Source organism: Cydia pomonella, chromosome 2 (genome assembly GCF_033807575.1).
Source record: "Cydia pomonella isolate Wapato2018A chromosome 2, ilCydPomo1, whole genome shotgun sequence".
Taxonomy (NCBI): domain Eukaryota; kingdom Metazoa; phylum Arthropoda; class Insecta; order Lepidoptera; family Tortricidae; genus Cydia; species Cydia pomonella.
In genome coordinates this window covers 17,413,979-17,441,597 of record NC_084704.1, presented here as the reverse complement: position 1 = coordinate 17,441,597, position 27,619 = coordinate 17,413,979, and the positions used below count along the sequence as shown (strand labels likewise).

Sequence of the window (27,619 nt, the reverse complement as noted above, 5' to 3'; positions counted from 1 at the left end):
ATTTTATATTGTTATTTACGCTACATATTTTATTAGGTTTAGGTTTTATTAGGCTTTAAATATGTTTACAGTACATATGGGGCTACTTTATAGCACTAGTGCGAGAAGTAGCATATTATGTTACTGTGTCGAACATTTAAAGGGCCATATGTACTGTAAAACGTTGTACTTACGATACATGTGCGAATAGGTAATTCGCAACTCGTGTCGATTTAAAACACTCCCTTCGGTCGTGTTTTAATTTATCGCCACTCGTTTCGAATTTCCTATTTTTCGCACTTGTATCGTAATGTACTAATTTAATACAATGTAAGTTTACAGTATAATACCGGGTGTTTCCTGTAACGCGAGCAAATAATTATACCATATATTGTACTCCTATAACGATATAACTTTTGATTAACAACTTTTAAGAATTATGAAATCTTTAAGTTGTATCTTTTTCATACAAATTTAATATTATATTCAATGTACGCTGACATCAGTGTGTTTGACGTTGCTTGTCACGCTTTAAACGTAACAAAATTCGCAATACATTGCGTCTTAGAATTATGTGTAATAAAAATTAAAACGTAAGTTATTTTTAAAAGTTGCTGAACAAATGTTGGTGAGTTTGAGGAGTACAGCCTACAGTTTAATTTATTGCTCCTGTTACAGGAAACACCCGGTATATCTAAACTAACAAATGTTCATCCCCTAGTTTAAGGGGTTGGGGGTAAAAGTTCCAAGTTTTAGATTTTTTTTGTTGTTTGTGTACTAATACTAGCTTACATACCAAATTTCAACTTTCTAGGACTTCAGGAACTAGCCTAAGATGATCATCAGTCAATGAGTGAGTGAGTCAGTGACGTAATCGGTTTTTAGATATCAATAAAATCTAATACCTATAAAATCTTATAAGAGCTATGCAATTGAAACTTTTTATGTTTTATAGGTCCACTATTTACATCATATTCCGAGTATTTTGTTTATCTAGGATAGGTAATTCAAATCCAAGCTATGAGGGTTCAAAAAAACGACGAAGCGTTTCGAGAAAAGATAGGTTAGGTTCGGTTGCGCTTCGCTCGGCTCCTCTTGACGAGGGCACTACCGTGCCCTATGATAAGTCTATATATACGTACTTGGTTTCTACCTACTGGACAAAATACCATAATTAACAAAATGACATGTAATCGTCACCACCGGCGCACGTAGATTCTTAATATGCCTAAAAGGATAATATACATTCGCCTTTATATCGTCGTCTGCGTCGGTAACGAGTTAGTAATTGGAGGCCAATATTCTAACATTTGAGTCTGAAACACCCCAATGCCAGTCTATGAACTATTTTTTTTTTCATAACAATAGCTTCTTCCAAAACAAATTCGTATCACCCAACGTTTCGTTACCACACAGGGCCTACGCCGAATAACAATATTGTGGCTGTTGTAACTTCAGTTTGCCGGCGACATTATAAATACAAGTGGCCGAAGGCGCGGCGCATAAGTCTGTTGCGATTGCACGCTATTGCACGCGAAGGCGGGAAAAGTTTGACGTTTCCAGAAAAGTCGCCATGTTTGTTTTCAAGGTCAGTTTTTTAAATTATTTGTAAAATATTTATTCAGCAAATAACGTAAAGTTAATAGTACAGTCAGCATCAAAAGTAGCGGATCAAATAACGTTTCATAAGTATCTACCATTCTGTAACAGCTTAACAAAAAGTGATGTCTTTAATATAGAACAACTAAGAATGTAAAAGATAATTATGAGTGCGAATTTTAGAAATTTATCTATATTTGGAAAAGTTATCCGGAATATCAGATACTTTTGGCGCGTTGTTTAATCTGCTACTTTTGATGCTGACTGTACATAAAATCATAACAAAAACAACTTAAATGTAACTAAATTAATTTATAAAGCTAGAAAGCCAAATAAAATATTTTATTCAAATAGAGCTCCTCGAGCTGTACCAGGTACTTACATTAATTCAAATTATGATAAATTGGTAGGATAGATTCTCAAAATACTTACTGTTTTTTCTATATTTCAGTTGAGGTATTGTGTGTCGACATTAGGTATATAGAGCTTTGTATTGTCAAACATTAGTCATTAAGTTTAAGATAAATAATAACTCCATAAAAACTAGTGGCTCTGTGAGCTGTAGACTTCGCGATAAGCTTGGAAAAAGTAATAGTAAAAAATATAGTTCGTTGAGTTTTTATCATTATCACAATGGTCTTAAGCGCCATAGACTTTATGGATGTTGAGGTACTTTATTATAATTTCTTTATTTTGAAAAAAATCCAAAAACTGAATCGACGAAAAAAAATTATTTCATCATAGAATCTGGACACAACATTTCACGAGAATCGGTTGAGAATTGCGACCCGTAGAGGAGAACATCCGGACATATGAAATAAATTTGTCCGAGTTAAAACGGAGACCGTCGCTAACGCTTCGGTCGATTAAAAATATAAAAAAACCCCAACGCATTGAAACGGATAAACCAACTTTGATAAGATATGTCTAAGAACCAGCGATATTTACAGGGGACAAAAGAGCTGGCAGCTTCCTCGCTCAACCAATAAGCGTTGCGATTCAGCGAGGAAATGCTGCCAGTATCTTTGACACTATGCCCCAGGGTGTATGCCCTCTTAGATTTTTAGTTTTTAATTAGTTTAAGTTTGTATTGTGCCTATATGTACATTTTAGAACCAGCGCTAGAAAACCTGGTATCTAATTTAAAAAAAAAACGCATACAAGTCGGCTTTACCGTTTAGTGCTACTGCTACGGTGCCATATACAGACAGACTCGCGCGCACATAGCGGTCGAACTTATAACACCCCCCTTTTTGCGTCCGGGGTTAATAATAGTGTGATTTGCTTTATTTCAATCTTATCCACTATATTTCAGGAAATAATCATTCATGAGAAACTTCAGTCAACTTATATCGTAACTAAATGATGAACAAAGGAAAGTATACAGCAAGCAATGTATCACTACTATGTTTTAACTCAAAACGTCGTATTTAATGACGTCATAATTGTCACAAGTGACTATGATGTACGAAATACATTACTCCTCGAAAAAAAAATGCTCTGGTAATTAATTTAATCTCTCAGAATCGTTTTATAGCACTAAAACCTAGGGACGTCTAGTTGAGGTTTGCGGTTATATAAAAACACACTGTATACCATGATATGGACTAGACCTATTATAGATAAGCTTTTTTTTTAATTTACCAATAACTTTTTTAATAAATTATTTAATAATTATCGACTACTAATATATCGAATACTAATGACGTGACTGTACACGTCTGAAAATATCAATACGAACAAAGTCCTAAAAAACATTTTTTTTTGTATAAGGTTACAAAAACATGTATTTTTGGCACTTTGTCGTCCGTATCTCTATTTTCAGACGTAACCGTACCTGTATTTACCAAACTTTTGTATTTTAAAAGTTAAATACTAAAAACATTATAAACCAATTCACTGGATTTACGTTCTTGTTAAAAGCGTTTACGTTCTCGCACAGAGAGCAACATTTCTTAATGTATGTCCATGCATTTGAGAAATGTGTCATCAAAAAAAGTAGTACAATTTAGAGGTACATATATAAATGTATCTTATCTGAAGCCGACTGTACACGGATGCAATGTTGTTAAAAATTAATTTATTTGGTGACGTGTACTGTCACTTACTTAAACGTGTTAACCTTAAAATGAACGTTTAACTTAGCAACAAGTTAAGTATTTAACCTTTGTATACCTAAGAGGGCACTGGCCACTGGTCGCCCTTCGCTAAACAGAACAGAGCCTGTAATAAAGTCAAAGCTAGGTACCATTTGTATTTAGTAAGTACGATAATACCTACCTTCTCACGGCGAGTTCGCGTGTAAGGTGTTTTGATGTGTTTACCCATCACGAAACAATGGTGTTATGGACATTCGAGAGGCGTCCACGAAGCCGAAGCTAACAGCGGATGCTGACCCTAGCCCGTGCTGAACTGCACTTATGAGAGGCAATTATTTTTAATTCTACTGTCTAAATATATTTATATCTCCTCAAAACCCCTATTTCTAACGAAAGAAATAGTGTAAATTTTTATTTTAATCTATAAAATTCATAATTGTTTGTTTTCATAAAGAACGTGCTAGGTTTTATTACTCTAAGTAACTAGCCACAAACAAAAACACGTTCACATTTCGTAGTTAACTCCAGTTTAAAACATCGTACCACGATAGCTTTTGTATGATAGCTACAATTATATCCGATTTAAAGAAGCTTTCGTATCAGTATCTACACCTTGATTTGAATAATCGTGCGGGTTCCGGATACATCCGGAGTGCGATTTCTTTGAAAACTATTTTCAATTGGTAATGTAATGTGCCTCTTATTTTCTTTCGATTCTTATATTTCAGTTATCCTATAAAAACGAGGTAAAGCGTATAAATATGTATGAGCGCACGACAGATAATGTTAACGCGAGGAATGCCGAAGGACCAGAGGAAAAGCGCAGTCCAAGAAATACAGAGGGACTATGGCTATGAGAAAATTAAAAATGAGAATAAAATTAAAAGGATGTTAATTATGAGGCCGACCGTACCTGGGTATAGATTCCGATTTGATAACGGCGGCCGCCGTATTTAATTTTTGGTTCGTTCTTCTCTCTCCTTACTCCTTCACACTCACGTTTATCACTCTCGTTTATAATAATTATTCCATTGTATTATTTAATTCATATTATCAGGAAAAAAGTATATTGATTTTTCACTTCATTGACGTTGTCCAACCATTGACATGTATTTAAATTTTTAGCTTCTTTGTTTTGCGTTTAAGTAGGTCGGCAAAAAGGCGGGTGATATGAGAATAAAAATGAGGTTGAATAGAGTAGATAGTATGAAAGAAAAGCGAGCGAGATGGATGAATATGAATGATAATGAATGAAAAAGGGCGCGAACATTTCCCCCCGACCTTAAAGGGTTCCTTTAAAGGAAAGAAAAACTAAATATAATAAATAATAACCCTTATCATCAAATTAAACGAACATTCACAATAATATAGCGAAATAATGAACTAAAGAAAAAGTATTATTCTAACGAAGTATACTCCTATTAATTATTGGTTAGGCAGAGGGCATAATCGCACGACAGGACGGACGAAACTTCCTTTATTTGTCCTGACAGTGACAACGCGGGTTGAGCCGTCCTTCGAAGGATGTACTGCCTCTACGACGCCTAACGGCCATGAAAATGGCGGCGCATTATCTACTTTTATGACAACCACTGTACCAGTTACGATAGGAACTGATGGCGTGGTCCATTTAGCTCGAGACTGCAACTGATGCAGATATTCTGCACGCCAACGTTGCCAGAAGGACTGCACTATCTTATCCAGAAGTGCATGTCGGTCACGCAAATTACCTGACTCGACCAATGGAGCAGGTAAGGACAACAGCGGAGCAGTGTTGAGGAAATGAGCCGGGGTGAGAGCTGAAGGCTCAGCGGGATCACTACTCAGAGCTGTCAGTGGTCGCGAATTTACAAGGGCCTCTATCTGCGCAAGCGTAGTCAGAAGCTCCTCATATGACAGTATTTGCGTACCGATTACCTTGAAAAGGTGATTTTTTACTATTTTCACCATGCTTTCCCATGCGCCTCCGAAGTGTGGAGAAGCGGGAGGAATGAATTTCCAATCAATGCGGTTCTCCGCGAGCTCCATCTCCAAATGTGGACGATGACCGTCTAAAAACTTGTAGAGGTCACGCATGTAAGAGTTGGCACCGGTAAAATTAGTCCCATTGTCCGAATATATGCATTGTACGGGGCCACGCCGCGCCAAAAAGCGCTTTAAAGCAGCCAAAAAATTGGCGGTACTCAATTCCGTCGCTATCTCGATATGAAGGCAGCGCGTCGTGAGGCAAGTGAAAATGCATAACCAAGCCTTGCGACTCTTGACTCCTCTGCCTCGAGTAGGAGTGTACTGCAAGGGACCTGCATAATCACACCCCGTATGTGTAAACGGTTTATTCACTTGATTCACGCGACAGCTCGGTAGGTCTGCCATAAGCGGGAGAGACGATTGTGGATTCGCTCTGAAACACGTGTTGCATTTGGCAACGCGGTCGCGAATGACACGACGAGCCGACAGTATCCAATACTGAAGCCTAAGTATAGTCATTAATGACTCAGGACCAGCGTGCAAATGCTTTCTGTGGAAATAGTCGACGATCATATTGACTACATGATCACGTCGTGGAAGCACAATTGGGTGTTTCTGCGAATATTTCATGTCAGCATTTGACAGCCTGCCTCCAACACGAATCAGCCCGTCTTTATCTAAGAATGGTTTAAGCTTTTGCAAGGCAGGTGAGCAATACCTTTTGCTCTTTATTTTATCAATGTCGTCGCTAAAGTGTTCACTTTGCAACGATGAAATAATTTTACCCTCAGCGAACTCTAGGTCATTTCGGGAAAGTGCTGAGAAGCGCGGTTTCGGTTTAAGAATGCGGTACACGTATACCACGATGCGCAATAATCGAGACCACGACGATATTCGCTGAGCGAGTGAATAAAGTGGTGACTCTGACACATCCGTAGTTGCAGCGTGTGCAAGAGGCTTAAGCTCCGGCACTTCACCGATGGACTCTCGATCGAGCTCCCTTAAAGGCCATTCCGATGGATGCTTGGAAGCCCAAGCCGGTCCCGTGAACCACAAAGGATGGTCCACGAGCTTAGAAGGCGTCAGGCCACGGGACAAGCAATCCGCGGGATTTTCTAAGCCCGCCACATGATGGAAGCAGTTGGCCGGAATAGCTTCGATAATCTTAACTACCCGGTTGGCAACAAACGTTTGCCAGCGGTGGGGGGATGACTGAATCCAGCAGAGAGCAACTTTCGAGTCTGTAAACGCGTAGACCTCGTTAATGTTATAACGAGGTTCGAAGTTATCTTGCACCTTCCGCATGAGCTTTGCCAGGAGGACCGCAGCACACAGTTCCAATCTCGCGACGGAGACTGTTTTAAGGGGACAGACCTTCGACTTGGAACACACCAGCCGAACTGCCACTTCGTCTCCCTTTAGAACCTGAAGGTATACGACGCCTCCATATGCACGCTCGGATGCATCACCGAAGCCTAAAAGGTTTATAGTACAACCCTGTGCTACTCCAAGATGGCGCGGTATTTGGATTCCATTGAGCTTTGGCAACTCCGAACAGAATCGTTCCCATACATCCACAATATGGGGTGGGGGAGTCTCATCCCAGTCGCATTTGATCAACCAAAGCTCCTGGATGAGGAGTTTTGCGTATAAGACAACTGGAGCTACTAAGCCCACGTTATCCCATAGACGTGCCACTGCGGACAAGATCGTCCTTTTAGTGCACGTTGAGTCTGGCTCTGTCACCTTGAAATGAAAGTAATCACCAGATTTATTCCAACATAAGCCAAGGACCTTTTGGGAGACCCCTGGGTCGATTTCAATGTCTACGGAAGCCCGATGCGAAGCAGGTATTTCGCGTAGCACGGCATCTGAATTGCAGGTCCATTTCACAAGATCAAATTGACCGCATTTGAATAAATCAATCAGCTCCCTAGCCGCGGCGATAGCAACAGACTCATCCTGCTGCTGCGAGTCATCTGACATAATGCTAAAGCATACGTCATCCATGTATGTACAAGAGGACGCGATCGCCGCTGCCGTTGGGTACTTATGCCCATCGTCTGCAATTAGCTGACGGACGACGCGGAGCGCGTGATAGGGACTCGACTTCATACCAAAACACACGCGATTAAATTCGTATGTGGTAATGGGATCTGCCGGGCGGAATCTATATAAGATTCGTTGAAACTTGCGTTCCGCTTCGCGAACACCAATCTGTAAAAACATTTGGCGACAATCGGCCGAAAGCGCTATTTTGAATAAGCGAAAGTTCAGAAGGATTGAAAACAAATCCCCTTGAAGATTGGGCCCCGAGTGCAAAACGTCATTCAGCGACAGACCTGTGCTTGTCTTGCTACTCGAATCCAGGACCATGCGCACTTTAGTCGTTGATTTGTCCTCGCGTATGACAGCATGGTGAGGAATTATGTATGCGACAGCTGGAGAGGCCTTCATGGAGATAGTTACCTCCGATATGTAACCCTTACTGACGTATTCACGAATGATATCGTCATAGGCGGCACGTAACACACTCGATGACTCTAGCTTTCTTTCAAGGCAAAGAAAGCGCCTCTTAGCAGCAGAATGCGACTCTCCGAGCTTGAACACGTCATCTCGGAAAGGCAATGCGACAGTATATCTACCACTAGCGTCGCGCGTAGTGGTGGCGCGAAAATAATCCTCGCATTCAAGGTCATCTTGACTTTGAGCGGGCGGAGCGGATATTTCCTCAAGTTCCCAAAACCTTTTGAGAAGGTTATCTGTGGAGTCTTGAACAGAAGTACAACATGCCGAAGTATATTTACGCGGTGACTGTAAAGCAGGGACCGAACCCATTAAAATATACCCCAATACTGTCTGAATAGCCGGTGGCAGATAGTCCACATCGCTTTTAACAATGTGCGGCAGTAACAAATGTGGAAATATAGTTGCACCCACCAGTACATCAATTGCGACGGGCGTATCCAACGTGTCGTCAGCCAAAGGGAGGCCATGAACATGTGTGAGGGTTGACATGTCCACCGGCACTGATGGCAGATCGTCGGTGATGCGATCGACCACAAAACTCGAAACGTCAAAGTTGACGTTTTCGTCGAATCGCGAAAATATTTTAATATCTGCGTTACCCTTAACAATTTTTTTAGTTTTTCCAATGCCAAATACAGCGCTTGGCTTTTTATCAAAATTCAAACCTAAGCGCTTACAACACTCCTCAGTAATGAAGTTACTTTGTGACGCGGTGTCAAGTAAACATTTGACGACTTGCGTGCCACCCTTATTATCGCGGACGATAACCTTTGCGGTGGACAGCAAAACCGTATCACACGAAGATGTTGAGTTTTGTTTTGACATCTTATTGTTAGAGGCCGCTAATGCTTGAGTCACGATAGACGTGTTACAAGATGTGCTTTCCGGCGGCGGTGAAGACGACTTAGCTACGGCGCTCGCAGATGCACTTGACACATCAGACGTCGTAGCTCTTTCATCCTTGTCTTTGTCAAAATGCAACAGAGTATGATGCTTTTGATGACAAACTCGACATTTCACCTCGGAATTGCACTCGCGGGTGCGGTGTTTGATACTTAGGCAGTTAACACATGCCTTAAGCTCTTTAGCGCGATTGAAGCGTTCAGAAGGCGTTAAACTGTTGAGGGACGGACATTTAAATAAATGTTCATGAACAATATTGTCACAAATACATTTAGTAGTGCTCGCGCAAGCAACATAACTTTGTAGTTTTAGTGCGGCACTACGCGGCTGAGACGACTTAACACCTTTTTCGCGCGATGGATTTGCTGCGGCGGAGACGACGACGGTGCTTGGTTGCACATTTTGATAAATCCTAAACTGACTCTTCATAAAATCTGTCAAATTGCGGAAGCTAGGCAATTTCGTATCTCGGTGTAACATTTCAAATGCTCGAAGAGTTTCCTGGTCTAGCTTCTTTAATGCCATATGAAGGAGCATGAAATCGCATAAATCATCGAGCTTAAGCGACTTAAGCGCATTCGCAGCTGTGACAAACTTATCGATAAATGTTTGAAAATTAGACGAGGAAGCGGGACCATTAATCTTTAAATTGAGCATTTGATCCATGTAGGTCGAGGCAAGAGTGCGCTTGTCTTGAAATCTGTCAATTAGACTATCGATGATAAGCTGATAGTTTTCAGCGCTCGGAGTTATACCCGCGATGACGGCTTGAGCTTTTGGTGACAATTTCCCAATAAGATAGAAGAGCTTCTCTTCATCAGTAAGCGACAGATTTTCGTGCACTCTGGATTTAAAACTAGCGTAGAAAAGCGGCCAGTTACGTATATCTCCATCGAACGCTACCAGTTCCATCGTTGGCAAAGAAGGTCTGGCTCTCTCCACTATAGAAGGCAGCGAAGAGGCCGGCGGTGCGGCTGGTTGCAGCCGCTTAACCACTCTCCTGATGCGGCAGTACAAATCTTCGAAGGCTATAATCGGCTGATAATTAGGGACAGCAGCCGCCCTAGCTCTTAGCAACGTGCGATTATACTCATTAACCACCTCTTTGAACTCTGAGCGGAGTTCGTCGATAGTGTCAGCAGCATCAAGGAAACTCTCGCGACTGGCTACATCGGTATCGACAACTAGCGATTTTTTGTAAATACCCTGGACGAGTTCAAAGAAGATATTGCGTTTTGCTTCAAGCATCGACAGCTCGTCTTCATAATACGCGCTGTCGACGCTTTCGATATTTCTTGTATCTTTCGCCATAATGCAGGAGACGGGTTAAGTAGTTTAATTTTATTTATGCGGTAAAACAATTTATGTTCCTATGAATAAGGATTAACTCTTATAAACGTATACCTAAATTGCGGGTGCGATTAAGAAATTATATTTAGGTAATTAATTTATAAGGGCGGCGAATAGTAATACTCATATAAATAAATACCTAAACTGCGGGAGCGATTAATATAGAATAATTTAGGTAATATTTATAAGGGCGGTGCGGTGCGGGAAGAGAACGATTAACAATGAATGTATGAGGAGAGAAGGAAAAGAAAAGAGAATCCGGATCGAAGACCAGAAATGTTAACGCGAGGAATGCCGAAGGACCAGAGGAAAAGCGCAGTCCAAGAAATACAGAGGGACTATGGCTATGAGAAAATTAAAAATGAGAATAAAATTAAAAGGATGTTAATTATGAGGCCGACCGTACCTGGGTATAGATTCCGATTTGATAACGGCGGCCGCCGTATTTAATTTTTGGTTCGTTCTTCTCTCTCCTTACTCCTTCACACTCACGTTTATCACTCTCGTTTATAATAATTATTCCATTGTATTATTTAATTCATATTATCAGGAAAAAAGTATATTGATTTTTCACTTCATTGACGTTGTCCAACCATTGACATGTATTTAAATTTTTAGCTTCTTTGTTTTGCGTTTAAGTAGGTCGGCAAAAAGGCGGGTGATATGAGAATAAAAATGAGGTTGAATAGAGTAGATAGTATGAAAGAAAAGCGAGCGAGATGGATGAATATGAATGATAATGAATGAAAAAGGGCGCGAACAGATAAAATATTTTTTATAGGGCATAAACGCGATAATTTTAGCTAGTCTGCCGACGACAAAATATGTTAATTATCAGTTATGTACATAGGTACTTATTGCTTAACATCCTTATGGTTTCGGAATCTAATACTGCCTGGCGGTGTCATTATACACTGTTAATAAAATCTCTACCATAATCTAGTACAATATAATGTTTAAGTAGACTGTGGCACGTTAATGAGGGTATTTACACAGAGAAATGAAGTAAGCGAAACATAAAGTTGCATTATAGATCGTGTCATTCATGACGACGCGTGCCTTGAGTCGTATTGTCATGTTATTAAAGGTTAGATTTGACAAATCTGCGCGTCATCGTGGATGACACGAACTATACTGTCAAGCGTCTCTGAATGGCTCGTGCCGTCTTGTCAGCAGGCAACTAATAAGTAGTTAAGATTTAAGTGTTATTTGCGTACTTTTATTATCACTCTTCTACTTGTCAACCAGTGAAACAAGTTCCTGAAAGCAACAAAGTTAAATGTGTCGAAGAATGTGATACGATAACGATAAGTACTGGTTTAGATAAGTTCTCATTTAGATATCGTTTGTATGTCGTATAATTGACAGAAGCAGCTCGATTCGGGCAACAAATGTCACTTTGACATTAAAAATATCGTAGAATAGATCTTATTGGGATCACAGCGGTATCGAAATAAACGTCAATTTTGACATGTCGTTTAGTTATCGATCTTTTAAAGTTCTAAACGTGACTTAATCATTCTTCGAATCGGGCCGACAGTTAATCCGGTATACATCGTGTCAATCACGAAGACGCCTGCCTGGATTCATACTGTCATGTTACTAAAGGATAGATTTGTCAAAGGGTGTAGCAGGATAGCCTAGGAAAAATTGCCCCCAGCGATTTTGGGCCGAAACTGTAATCAAACGATGCCTTTTGGAGAGGTTATACTCTGCACAAAGTTTCATCCCTCTGTTACCCCCTGGGGGTGAAAAACACCCGATTAACCCCAAAACTGTTTTAATTATTTTTTCCTAAACTATGAAAGTGACGAATTTCAAATTTTGTACAAATATTGATAAGACTAAAATCTATGTGCTAAAAAAATATTAACCCCCTAACCATTTAAATTCTTGTAAAAAAAAAAACAAAAATAAAAAAAGAATCACCCTGTATATCAAGTTTGGCTCATGGTACACACACCATTTTTTTTTCAAAAATGAACCAGTTTATATTCTACATTATACAAAAGTTTCATGGACCTACTCCAGAAGGAACATTGCGAAATTAATATGTATTGGCTCTTTGGTGCGTACTATTCATTGAACTCTCACTAAGAGCCTTGCATTATTAATAAACAATGGCTTGCGATGGGACCGCTGCTCGTGCCCGATTTGAAAAAGGTGGGTATAAAGAAGTATGAATCAAACTCATTTGTATTTATAAAAACATTTTTAGGGTTCCGTAGTCAACTAGGAACCCTTATAGTTTCGCCATGTCCGTCTGTCTGTCTGTCTGTCCGAGGCTTTGCTCCGTGGTCGTTAGTGCTAGAAAGCTGAAATTCGGCATGGATATATAAATCAATAAAGCCGACAAAGTCGTACAATAAAATCTAAAAATCAATTTTTTTTAGGGTACCTCCCCTACACGTAAAGTGGGGGTGAATTTTTTTTTTGCTTCAATCCTACATTGTGGTGTATCGTTGGAAAGGTATTTAAAAACTAATAGGGGTTTTCAACAAACATTTCTTGATATAGTGAATATATTCGGACATAATCGCTCCGAAAGAAAAAAAAATAAGTGTCCCCCCCCTCTAACTTTTGAACCATAGGTTCAAAATATATGAAAAAAAATCGTGGAAGTAGAGCTTAAGAAAGACATTAAATGAAAACTATAGCGGACATGATCAGTTTAGCTGTTTTTGAGTTATCGCAAAAAGTTTCCCCTTCATAGTAAAAAGACTTACTTTAATTAGGTACTGATTATGCAAATTTGCCTATTTGTTTAACTCGCGTGAAAGGTACCGTTTCATCCCTTGGTTAACAATTTACTATACTTTAAGCTCCAGTTTAGCTTATTGTGACGGAAGAGTAACTACGGAACCCTACACTGAGCGTGGCCCGACATGCTCTTGGCCGGTTTTTTTTAAATTATTTTGGTTTCGCGACCGAGACGTTGCGTATTAAGCATGATACGAGTATAATGATTAGTGGCTACGAAATAGTACGTTTATTTTAATTTCGCAATGTTCCTTCTGGATTAGGTCCATGAAACTTTTATATAATGTAGAATATAAATTGGTTCATTTTTGAAAAAAAAATGGTGTGTGTACCATGAGCCAAACTTGATATACAGGATATGATTCTTTTTTTATTTTTGTTTTTTTTACAAGAATTTCAATGGTTAGGGGGTTTATATTTTTTTTGCACATAGCTTTTAGTCTTATTAATATTTGTACAAAATTTGAAATTCGTCCCTTTCATAGTTTAGGAAAAAATAATTAAAACAGTTTTGGGGTTAATCGGGTGTTTTTCACCCCCAGGGGGTAACAGAGGGATGAAACTTTGTGCAGAGTATAACCTCCCCAAAAGGCATCGTTTGATTACAGTTTCGGCCCAAAATAGCTGGGGGCAATTTTTCCTAGGCTATCCTGCTACAGCCTTTGCGCGTCAATGGTTGTTTGATTATTCTACTTGCTAAGTTTGGGAAATCAATTTAATATTAAAATAATTAATTAGGTACTGGCGCAAATGTATTTTTGCTAACTTTACTTTTCGTTTGTTGAGCGGAACAAATTTCTCCATAAATAGATTAATAGTGTGATTTGTTTCTAGTTGTTTTTTAATAGTGTACTTTTCTTCAGTGTGCAGAGCAAGTTATTTTACTGGAGACCATTTTGCTAAAAGTAACACAATGCTTCGAAAACTGTAACAAATATAACACAATCTTATCGAAAACATCGATCTCTGCAATAAAGAACATAACTGCTTTCAATCAGATTCTATTAAATAAATTTTAACAATAATAGCCTTATCGCAAAGGCATTAGAGTTGTTAATAGCTGACTCTCGAAATAATTTGAGTAGGGTTTGAAGGAATTCCTATGGCCGGCATTGGAATGCAAAATGCATAGACAGGTAGCGGGCGTGGCATTACGAAAGCCATTGCTCTAGATTGGACTAGGAAGAAATATTAATTTGGCCCCCGAGTTGGTAACCGACTGGATCTAGACTTTGACAAGGAAGCATAGAGAACCAGAATAACATGTCCTCGTACCCAGAAGCCCTAAATTCCTAGTGTATAATTTATCAGCTGTTATGTATTTGATAACAGCTGATAAAGCAAGTACTTTAACCAGGACAACAGAAGCAGTGTCATTCGGTGGTATTTATTTAACTAAATTCACGCTTCGCCCATGGGGTTCTCATTCATGTTCTAAAACTTTTTAAAGAGTTATCGAAAATACTGGTAAAGTTCACAGGTAAACGAAGAGCTGGCAGCTTTCTCGCACAACGTATTACCATCGCAATACAGCGGGGCGAACCTTTATAGACGTATTTAAATTTTATTGAGTATTAGTTTTTAGTTTAGATTTAGTATTATTTAATAGATAACTTAGTTTATTTTTCTTAATGTACCATATACATATATTGTAGATTAGGTTTATTGCAATAAATATTCACAATTCAAATTATGTATAACTTCATACAGATTTGTCTTTAGGTCCGAATTCATTTATTCAGTTAACTTATTTATTTCCTAATGGGTTTATGAGTTTATGAGTACAGTCATTATTAATAGTAAAAAACAACGGGCCAAAAGTATCTGCCACCGGAATACTTTTCCAAATAAAGATATTTATATCTGTACTGTTCGCGTTCAAAAGTATCTGCAACAGTCTAATTTGTTCTACATCTACAGATATAATCATATCTTATTTTGTTAAGCTATTAGAGAATGGAAGATACTTTTGACACGTAGTCTGAGTCGCTACTTTTGCTGCCGAGTGTAAATACCTTAGAAGTGTTTGTGGTATCAATATACAGTATGTAACTGAACGAAAAGCAATTACTCAAAACTGTTAATATTTAAGTCATACTGAGCAACTTCTACAATCTACTATATGACCAACCCCGAAATGGCGAAAAAAAAAAGATTGACTTTCCTGAGACCAGAAAAATGTACCTATGCCAAATTTTTTTTCGCAGTTTCGACGTTGGTGCTATAGTAAAAGTTGCTCAGTATGTACATACTGTATATATCCTTCATATTGCAACGTATTTGGAAAACGCTTCCGAGTTTTTACCGGAATCTTTGTAAACATCAGTGAACAATAAACAAACAGTAATTTGTCACTACATTCTATTGTGTTTAAACGGACAATGCAGTTATCTCACGCTCAATTAGTTAATTACGGTTTAACTGCATTAAGTATTGCACAGGATTATGTGGGAATTTAACTTAAAACCGTTAGAAACAGACTAGAAAATTATCGTTAATATAAAAAATATACGAAAAGTCCATGAGGCTAATGTGAGTAACGTAAATTTTCATATCTAAATAATGTCATTTTTATCATTTGGCCGCGTAATGCATGTGTATAGTGGCGCGAGCGAGATGCACGGCCGAATAATAACAAAATGATATGCTTATGATGTCAAAATGTGACTTTGAATTAGCCTCTATACACCGTGTTTTTTTTGATTTGCGTTAATTTCGAGGGTGCATTCCTGAGCTTTAATTAAGTAACTTTCTCAAAGACACCGATATTCTAATTAACTCCATTTCGGAGATAATCAATCATATTTTTTTATATTATAAGGCCCTTACGAGCGTGTACACATGCCTTAGGGCCTGTTTACTTATTGATTAGTGTTTAGTGCGAGTTCATACATTTGCTACTAACTTACGTACTATCTCGGACGATCGATGTTAGAAATGATATTGATATATCACAGTTTTCAATTGTTTGGTTGAGTTAAATGTAATGCCCGTGTTACAACAACGCTATATGCAACATTTAGTTACTTTTTATAAAAATAAAAATAGTAAAAAAAAAACATTTTTTTTTTTAAATTAACTATGCCATTTAGTTTCCTTAAACGTACTTACCGAAACCCCGGAGTTAACGCAATTCAACAAAAACACGGTGTATATCTGTCATTATTATTTATTTAGCTTTATGTTTAGAGTTAAAGGGATGCTAGCCTAGTGTCTTTTTAAAAGGCCATCCATTCTATATTATTACGCGACTACGACAAATCAAAAAAGTTGTAATTTGACCGGTATGGTATTTATGTGTGTTTTTGAATCTATTTTTCAAAAACGTTAAACTTGCGTCTTAATAATTGGCCGGTTTTGGTTTGTGTGGTGTTAGACCTTAAAATTGAATTGGTCTTGGTGAGCCATATGAGAACTCATATTGTTCAACACAAGTTTACTGGATAGGTATGTACATATGTTACAAGCGTTAATTTCAAATCATGGTAAATTCTTTAAGTCTTCTTCTGCTTCCTAGCGTTTATGCATGCTTATTGCCACCGCTCATGGGAGCCGGGGGTCCGCTTGGCAACCAATCCTAAGAAATCGCATAAGGGACTAATTTTTTCGAAAGCGACTGCCATCTGACTTCCTTATCTGACCGGTTTCCTCACGATGTTTTCCTTCACCGAAACAGAAAATTCTTTAAGTATTTTCCGGAACCTTCACCAATTATAATAACAATATAGTATACTTATGTATGAAATGTTGACAGCAAAGCATAAAGCCAGGCAATTGAGAGCACAGCGTATTAAGTAATGCACATAGATAATACTGCATGTGGGACACTGGGAAAATGTCGACAACATAATCAGAAATGTCTTGAAAAGCTACGTGAAAGGCAAAGGCGTCATTTAGCGACAAAATATACCGTTCTTGGAAATAATAATGATTTTACAGTTCAATGTTCAGTATTATTTGTGTGTTATATATATGAACCTGAGCCGCATTAAAAAGCAAAATAAAAATGTTAAGATGGCAAAAAAATCATACGACTGACGAAGGTTTATATTTTTTATTAAATTGCCACTACCTCTTTTTTAACGATTTTAAATATGAAGCAATATCTCATCCCTTGGTTAACAATCTACTATTGTAAATATCTGTGTTATCTTGTGTCCGCGCGTTGATGTCTATTAGTCACAAACGCAAGTGGCAGTGCACACGTCACATTCATCAATTGAAGGTTTTTAAGTAGACACACAAATATACTGATCCTTATATATACCTATAAATATTTATACAGAGCGTATATGCAAAATTTATACCGGTACGTAGAGAAAATATATTTCATTGCAAAAGTGAGCAGTCGATAAGCTTCTGCTTAGTTCGGAATGCTCATAAACATTGCAATTCACACCCGATTGCGCAATCACAAGTAGGGCACGCGCCCCAATGACGGAATGCTAATGGAAATATAGCCCGGCCATTGGCATAGTAATGAGACTCCTTGTCAAGGCATTGTCTTGAATTAGATTCGGTGGCAGAAGCTTGAGTAGCTATAACTTATTCATGACTACACTTGTTCACTAGTCAGTGTCTGCTTAAAAAAATGGTACGAACTCCCAATGGGTTCCTTTAAAGTTATACAGGTTTTGTTTTGATCTGGAATAGAAACGCCGCAACTGGAACAGCAAGGGCACCCATGGAAAAACGCATAGGTAATTAATAACTATGCCAAGCAGCGGACAAAAATACTCAGAGAAGAAAATGAGTAAAAAGTACTTACCACTATAATGTACATAAGCCTAACAAATACAACAAATTTATATACATAAGTTACCTACAATGCCAATTAGATAAGATCAAGAAATATATATTTAGATTCACTTGGCCGTATTCTACAACAAAGTATGATAATTACATGATTCGAATAAATACATTTTTTTTGTTTCAATTAATGAGTAATGACATCGCATTCCAGTGCGGCTCTACTCATAGATACCTACAATTATGCTCTAATTTCAAATGCTGAAGGTCCATTTTGCAATGGCAATTTAATTGATTCCTAAGTAAGGTCGACATGTTTTAAACAGGTTAATGATTACATTTTTACACTCAGCTAGATATTTAATTGGCATCATGTAACAAAATTAGATACTTAAGAATGTAATGTACCTAGTTTTACGTAAAATTTGTATAATTTTTGAATTTATCATTTGATATTAATGAGGCAAGTTAGGAAATATTTCACTAGCAATGTGTGAGAAGTTACATACTACATAATCTTCGTAAGCTGTAACATAAATCAAGTATTAATTATGCAGGGCTGCAACGTGGTTGACTTTAACTTAAATCTAGATTGTTGCAATAAAATTGTGAACTGTGAATCGTTTCCCAAAAATAATAAAACCCCACCGAACTAATGAAAGGAAAAGATAATTGCATTCTGGTGCAATTTTATAAACATAATGTTAATTTCATGTTAGTCTTAACTAATGCATCGCGCTCGGACTAATATGATACAGAATTTCTAATCAGTATCAAGTACGCTTAGCTAACATAACAGTTACAAATCTATAAATAGGTGAATTGAATAAATAAATGTACGTAGTTAAGCGTCGTTAAGGTCCTGTAACTAGTTTTAAGTTAAGGCCCCATAGGTTACGGACCTCTTCTCACTCTCACAGGGCGTAAGCGTAAATGAGATGGATGTGCGTGCTCGGGACCGCGGATATTATGTTTTTAAATTTTAAATTGTTTTGATGTTTTTTTTTTTAATAAAGTAACCGCTGAGTTCCGCCAAAAATATTTTGTTATAATTTTTAGATGTAATTTTCACATTTTTAGCTTTTGTGCATAAATTGTAACAAATTTGTAAAGTGTGTTTTAGACCTAAGTGATTTTTTTCTATACACCGAAAGTAAAAAAATTAGTATTCGAACCGCTGAAGGCCCTAGAGAAAATTCTCAAGATTGCTAATTAAATTTTTGGCAACTGTATTGATATATAAAAAAGCAGTAAGATTTTTCATAAACTCCGTTATCTGAATCTACCGCACCTTAATTGACTTCATTGTGTCACGATAATTAACTACGTAAATTGTATTGTCTTACCTATATTCGTTTATACTCAATTTATATACTTACACATAAGTTTATACTATTCACCTACACACTTTCACCCATGTAACTTAAATAGAAATTGCTTAATTGTCGTAACACAATGGAATCAATTGATTTGATTCATTTATTTTCATAACGATAAATTACCTTATATATTTATAATTAACTTAAGATTAATTCCAGCTCCTTAACTATGTACTTTTTTTTTGCAATTCACCCAAATAACTGAATGTTCGAGTCAACTTATCTAATTCAACAATAAGGTGCATTGACCTTTACATTATTTGACTCAAACAAGTAAATAAATAGTCTCAACTTGGCACCCACCAGCTATAGCTATATTTATAAGTGCGATATAGGAACCAAGGCTGTGGCCATTCACCAGACCGGCTCTTTGTTTATCACTTTTTATAACAGAGGTACTTTTTCAATGTGAAGTGAGTAGATACAGATTTATTAATTTGAAAGATAAAGAATCTAAAAGTTGACAGTCATTCGATAAAGATTCAAGTTTGCTCAGTTGCAATAGTTTTCGAGACAATGGATTGATTTAGAGTAACACTAAGATAACTCTGTGCTATAAAAATCACTGTAAAGTTATCTTGGTCTGACTCTACTATGCTCTTAAAGCAGGTACCTAATATGATTTTTCCCCACAAGGGTCTATCTTATGTAGGTAGATACATATTATTATAATTAAGTTAAATTGCATTACTTGCTTTAAAATTCTCACATCACACAGCATGAGAAGCTTAAAATAATGGGTATTATGACTCTTATGAGGAAGTGTAACAATTTTATTCTTAATGCAGCTATTTCTTCGACGAACGCACCTGCATGATCTCGTTGTTTCTTTAAAACTTGATTGCCATGGGTTCAAGATGTTCGTGCACATTGTTAAATTATGTAGGTACTTACATATTATTCAGCGTTATTAATGCATAAATGTACAGTTAGCAAATAAACATAAGAGACTGCATTCATACATTTTTTCTGCAGTGACTGTACTGAATAGGTTACTCAGTGTTGATTTCACCGATACCCTTTTTAAGTATTATGTATTTATAATCTCTATTGCACAATAGGTACGTAATGTACAAAAGACGGACTCAATGCCACGAAGTATTGTCTATCAGTCAGCCACCAGGACAAATAAATCTAACTTTTGGTGCCCCTCAAGAACAGCGTATAGAAAAACAATTAAAGCGGTTGTTTTTTTGATACACGGCGCGGCGTGTTATGTGGAGCAGCACGCGAGCAAGATCAAGGTCGCTCGCATTTCAGTCACTTGCATAATAATAAAACACCTTGGTGAGTACACAATATGGTGAGTATCTCGACCAAACCAGTACGTTTGGTCGAGATTTTTTCCTCATGTGGGTTATATGCCATGGAATACCTATGTAGAAATATCAAATGCTATGTAAGAATAAGTATATTATAAGTACCTTTATTATAACCCCTTCGGGCTACATGCCGACACTATTTTGAAGATTGTAGTTATACTATAGGGTAAAATAACTAATAATTTAAACAAAACTTGTTTAGCTGATATATGTAGGTAATAAATTAAATTGTGACAAGATTTGTATCTATATACATATGTATTGTGGTTTGTGGTTTAATTTGATACCGAGTACGATATTTAATACGTTATATCTATTAAGAAGCTATCGTAACTGTCCCGACATATGACCAAGGCTCGGAAAAACGCTCGTTATTTTAAAGACAACCGTGTTTCGTCCAACAGCGACTTCCTTATATCAACGACTAAATATGCCACAATGACGCCCGCACGTCCGTAGATTGTAAAAGAATATTTCCGATTCTTAAATGGGTTCTAAACATGTTCTAAGTCAAAGATTAACGTAAGGTTCTAAGTTTTCAAAATGACGGGCATTTTTTCGAGCCTTGCATATGACGTACAACATTACAAATGCGGTGTTACAACCTTATTTTGATTTAATATTATCAATATGCGGATATTAGTTGTGTGAGACCAATATACATAGAAAGTTAATATATATAAAGTTCAAATTCGGTCTTGGAACTTGAAACCGTGCTTAAAACTATGTAAATATATGTTTAGAGCAAATTTGTTAAAACATATACGAGCTCCGTAATATGTGGTAAATAGCAGTACTAAATAGTGTACTTTTTTTCTTTCCAGGCTGCACTCCTGCTGGCGGCATTGTCCTGCGCCGCATCCCAGCAGGGCCCCACCACGACCCCGGTGCCCATCCTCAAGCAGATCAACCGGCAGAATGACGATGGCTCCTACAGCTTCGGATATGAAGCGGCCGACGGCTCCTTCAAGATTGAGACCAAGTATCCCAACGGAGACGTCGCCGGGAAGTACGGTTATGTCGACGAGACAGGCAAGCTGAGAGAGATTTCTTACGGCGCGAGCAGTAAAAGAGGATTCGAGCCGCAAGGTAAGACGATCATTATTTTCAATATTGCTTAAAATTTAAAAAAAAACTCGCGCAGACTAGATATTTAAATTAGGCATTGTAACTTTCAAAAGAATCATTATTCTCTACGTACAGTCGTGTACACCTACGATCACTAGGACTAAAAATACGCTCATAATATATTTACATACAAAATCCTCTTTAATTCAGAGCCTCAAAAGTATTAAAATTTAAACAGAAACACATACAAGGTGTAACAAAAATAGTGAGAATCAGTTTAACGGCATATTCGGTAATCGGTATCGTGTTCTGATTAGGAAAAAGTACCTAAAAGAAATATTTTTGACGAGCCAAATTTTTGGCTTTTGTACGGACGGTTAGCCGACTAGCAAGCCCTGCCCCATAGAAAAAAAAATTCACTGGAAAAAAATATGTGTAAAACTGTATTTAACGACTAGAGGCCTTACTGCTGTGCACAGTGCGACCAGTGCAAAATTAAGTTTGTGCGTTTTGGAAATAGTAAATTTTATTTCAACCTATAGTATAACACGTATAACACCTCAGTTACAATATTACCAAATTGGTAATACTTACCCACTTTTAACTCTGAGTTACTAAAACCGAGAGCAGTGGCATTGAGCATTATAAACAGGCATATATATATTCTTCAAAAGCTAGTAAAAAACCGTGAAGCACGCTGGGTAAACACTGTTTAATATTAGTAAGAGTCCATAACATAACAAAATTACCTAAAGAAACTTATGCTGTAACTCATTACCCTGGTTTTGGAAATAAAGAAATAACTATGGCATATATAGTTGCATCATTTATTCAAATAATATTAGACATTTAATAAAAAATATTTTTATCTAAAATAAGGATCTAAATTCATCCCTGCACTAAAATTATTTGATAATATCAGTTTTATTGTATAAGTTGTCCTTAATAAAGTGCTTTAAATGGATCGCATTGACAAACCGAGTAACAAGTTAAAGCTAGGTCAGCCAGATATAATATATGTAGGTAATTACCATGTTATACTTCAAAATGATGAAAATTTTCGCATCTACTTATCATAACTCCGGCTACTTACACTGGATGGCACTGACCGTTACGCGTTCATGGCAGTTACCAAACAAGTAAAACGTATCTAGGGCACCATTACTGCATAATATCGGCTACTTACTTCACTAACTACGTACCTTGAACCACATCACATATGCAAAAACAATCCTAAAACATGTTAAGTTTACTTTTTAAAACACTTTAAAATAGATACGAGCTTGCCCAAATTAAATTGTTATGCTCAGAAACTTATTCGCATAGTTGGAGAGCTTGGGAAACCGATACCGTATTGATCTTGTTGCTATAATGCGAACTAGAAAATGTGTTAGAATTTAATTGGAAGTATTTTAAACGGCACTGGAATTTAATAGCGTCCGGGCCCTAGTCTTACAATAGTTGGATAGTTAAAGGCTACCTAGTTATTCGTAGAGAATGCTCTAAGGTATATTGCCCACCGTTTACCTACTTTTGATTTACCTAAAATGAGTATTTATCTGGATATTTCCCTGGATAGAACTCATGTTCATTGGTCATAAATCTACACGGAATGTTACTATCTCGGACTACCCGACAATTTTTCAGCAAATAAACGTATAATTTCTGTAAAAATGATTTATATAGATACTACAACTTTATTTACGATCACCATGAATCTACTTAGAAGTTTCACACTTTTGAAATTAACTAATTAATAAATCTCACGCCCAGTGATCCCATCATGATTTAATCAAGTTAATAGCTTTGATCTTGAATATGCCTAGTGTTAAAAACTACGAAAATATACAAATTAATCAAACAGTAATGGACTTTATATACGCACAAAAAGATTCATGATTCTTAACATAATTACTTGTGTTTTATTTTGATGCAATTTCGGATATACAAGTATGATTGTGCTTCATTCAATATAACATATTGCAAAACTAATTACTCAGCAAAATATAGTTAACACATTTAGACCGTGAAGGTTATATGTTAAATTGTCGTACTAAGTATTATTGTACTTATGTAAAATACTTATGCAATTTAATGTTTAGAAAATCAATTGAACTGGTTATTAAAAATATTTTTGGTTTTAATTAACTTGTATTATTTTTTCAATTTCAGGAACCGGAATCATGGTCCCCCCTCCGACGTTAAACGACCCATCGTCCCATAACGCTCTCACCGACGGCCAGGAGGATGACGGACAATACCGGGAAGACCCGAAAATTTACGAAGACCCGAAGTACAACGGCCGCTCCCAATCCCGCCCGAGCGCTATCAGGCAATTCTTGAAGCCATCCCAGCCTGAACCTCAATACCAACAGCAGACTTATCAGCAGCCTCAACAATACCAGCAGCAGCAGTACCAACCTCAACAGTCATCTGCTTTCCGCTCGGGTCCACTTTTCTCCCAGCAGACCAGTCTTTTCAACCAGGCCCCTCAAACTTTCCCTCAGGAAAGAAAGCAGAACCAAATCTTCCATCAGCAGCCCCAGTTCTCTTACCAGATCACTTCGCAGCCTCAGTATAACCAGTACCAACCACAATACCAGCAGCAGTACCAGCAACCGCAAAACTACCAAAATTATCAGACACAAAACTACAATCCTTTCACAGGACACCCGGCGCAGAATTTCGACCCCAACACGGGGTCGTACACTATTGACTTCACTGGTTAATTTTAGTAAGAGATAGGATATCCTAATAGTGAAAATCATGTTCGGCATGTTATCAGGCTGGTTTATTTACAAAATTCGAGAACGGTTTTAAATACACTGCCTCTGAACTGATACGCCTTTACAAATTGTTAGAGTATACATACGATATTCTAGAAAAGGTACGTAAGAATATTTTAAGAAAAAAATAAGTACCTTTATGAATTGGTTATCTCTGGTTACCCGTATCAGATTTGACAAGAGCAAGTAGTTTGACATAATAGATTAATTTTAATCGGTCGGAATTTATTTCTGTGGTGGGGAAATGCGCATGTCTCGATATTTAAATCTTTGATCAGAAAATATTTCTGAATAAGTTGGAATGTTGAAAAAGGGTTGTTTTTTGTAATATTTTTTTAAATTGATATTAGATTGTTCTCGTCCGAAACACGTACTTACCTATTAAAATATTGGATAAATAAATCATCTTGACATTACTAAGCTATTGGTACCAAAGCATGGCAGTCTGCTTTCCGACAGTTTGTAAATTGCGCCATTGACAATGTGTCCCAAAGCGGCAGTCAGATTTAAAAAATCTGTTATTGATTTGATAATGATATTATATCAACTCTCTACGCATCGAGCTCGGGCCAACAAATGAGCTCGATGAAGATACGCTCTATGAGTAATATCAAATTAAGCCCACATTTTTAAAATCTGAATGACCCTTCTACATTTAAACTTATGTTATAAGGTGTTATCTACCCAAAGCAATACAACCGATTTTTTTTATTTTGTATATTTAGTGCTAGTCAATTATAATGAGTAGATCTAATTTTGGCTTTAATCTAATTAGAGTTTGTTCGGAAAGAGAAGAGTCGTGGAATCTATTGGGCCTAATGCGTTCCACGACTCTTCTCTTTCCGCACAGACTCTACTGTAACTATACTTCGATTTTTAACATTAGAAAAAAGGTAAACAATCTTGACATGTATCTTCATAGAAATGCTTTTTAAAAATTAGTTTATTTTACTTATGAAAGAAAATAATGTAAATAATCGGATATGAGATATAATTAATTGTTGTGACATATTTGCTGTGACTTATTTTACGAAAGTGTTTTTTAAGAAAAAGACACATTTAGATCGCTTACCTTCTGTCTAATGTTAAAAAAACTAACTTTAATGTAAAGTAATCAATTATCATTTGTATTGTGTTATAGGTGTTTACGCATACGAGTATTATGAAGCACATAGAATATTGTAGGTATATATGTATGTAACCTAACTCAGTAGGTCCCTACACTCAGTTTACATTAATACACTAATTAAATTATTGCACAATCTATATTTCAATGCTTTCAATTAAATATTCCCTACGTTGATTTTATAAATATTATATGAAAGGGATGAGCAAAACTTAGTACTTTTAGATTTGTTTTCCAGTAGGTCGTGCGTTAGAATCCCGCTTGAAGCTGTAAGTATACATGTTCCCTAACTAACGTAATAGTAGGCGTTTCTGTTTAGTAATTAAAATTCATTCCTGGAACATATTTCACAACAGTAGGATATAATATCAAGTTGATACGCTACGTATATGTTAATATAAAAGGTTTGTTAATATAATATAAAGCTGTCTCGAACCACACGCAAAACGCCTAGGGTAACGGCACCAGTCATGGGACATTTAAGAGCAAATTTGTAGTATTTGTGACATTTCCCTGATACATGTAAAAATTCTACTTCTTAGCGTGTTAAAAGTTGAATGTCCTATCCGTCTTTTATGTTTCAGGTGTATTGTACAAAAGATACTGCAATTAGTTTCCACATAATCAACAAATTAAAACTACGTTTTTTATCTCCAGTCATGGACCACAAAGCTCCAGTGATGGAAACCCGGTAACCGAAAGGAACCAGTGATGGTTCCCCTATAATGGGACATGAGTTCATGACTGATGAAAAATCGATATTAATTTAAAATAAATATATTTAATTCAATAATCCAATATATTAGGGCTCATTTAGACGGAGAGAGAGGAGTCGATTCATTATATTGCGGTATTTGATCGGTCGGCAGTAGTCAATGTATTATACTCGTATTATAACCTCAATAGTCCGCAATGTAGCTAAAATCCCATGCGGGTTTGCGCGCCGTCTAAAAAAGACCTTAAGGTACCGTTCGTATTTAGACATTTCAAACTGCACCAGCATTACTGCAGTAGTATTGCAGCGCGACATGACTGCCGACTGCATTGCTGCCGCAGAAATGCGGCCAGCAGTAATGTCGCGTTGCAATGCTGCTGCAGTATTGCTGCTGACTATCATACCTTACTGCCACAATTGTCAAATTTTAAAATAGCTGACATGTTTGTTCACTACATTTTACTTATGTATTCTTTAAACATGAAATTACGGCATGGCAAACATATATAAGATTGTCCTATCATGTGAGATATGCAGTTTTACAGCTCCTATAATGGGATTGGGCAAAATTTATATATATTTTATTACATCTCTGGAGTAACAGTAACATAATGTGTTTTATACCTAATATCATGGTAAATGCAATTAACAAAACACATTCTAATTTATACGGAGTAAATAATTTATTATAATTTAAAATACGTTCTCACCTCTCTTAGCGGAGTTGTTAAGAATTCTTACTGATTATTTTTTCAGTTCCACGACAACTTTTGGCTTGACGCCAATTTCTTAAGAAAAAAGCAAATTTAATGAAACACCAAACTTAAGTAGCTCTATGACTTGTTTATGGTAAAATGTTGCTAGTGTTTATAAACTGGTTTTAGATACTAATTTTACAAAACTTGTGGGTTTATGTCCCATTACCGGTTCCAGCTCCATTATAGGGGTATCTACTACAGCACGAAGAAATTAAATTTGCAAGATATTGTGTGTTGTATAATAGGAGAGTCTACATATACGTATATTTAATATAGTCGCGTGTACATAAACCAGGCTTGTCACATTACTGTAATTAGCATACATATTTTATCACATAGTTATTGTAACAAGCTAACATTCCCACTGCAATGCTTTCTTATGAAACAACCAATAAACGATCAATTATTCTACGCTGCGTTTGCACATGACGCAAAATGGCCGACGAGACGCGTGCCGATTGTAAATATCGATTAAATAAATGTTACGTGTATTTGTTGTTTTCTTTTCCTAATTGGGAACAGTGAAACG

At 36.9% G+C, this 27,619-nt stretch overlaps 1 protein-coding gene across 1 annotated transcript; it reads left to right on the top strand.

The window, feature by feature from the left end:
* Positions 1 to 1,414: 1,414 nt before the first annotated feature.
* LOC133515547 (activating signal cointegrator 1 complex subunit 2 homolog) lies at positions 1,415 to 27,581 on the top strand. Its single transcript, XM_061848098.1, has 3 exons — positions 1,415 to 1,567; positions 21,462 to 21,726; positions 23,878 to 27,581. Exons 1-3 carry the CDS (start codon positions 1,553 to 1,555, stop codon positions 24,432 to 24,434), a joined length of 837 nt encoding a protein of 278 aa, XP_061704082.1. The 5' UTR covers positions 1,415 to 1,552; the 3' UTR covers positions 24,435 to 27,581.
* The last annotated feature ends 38 nt before the right edge of the window (positions 27,582 to 27,619 follow it).

Coding starts and splice junctions, on each gene's coding strand:
- LOC133515547 (XM_061848098.1), top strand. Junction 21,727..23,877: donor AAGAGGATTCGAGCCGCAAG/GTAAGACGATCA, acceptor TTTCAATTTCAG/GAACCGGAATCATGGTCCCC.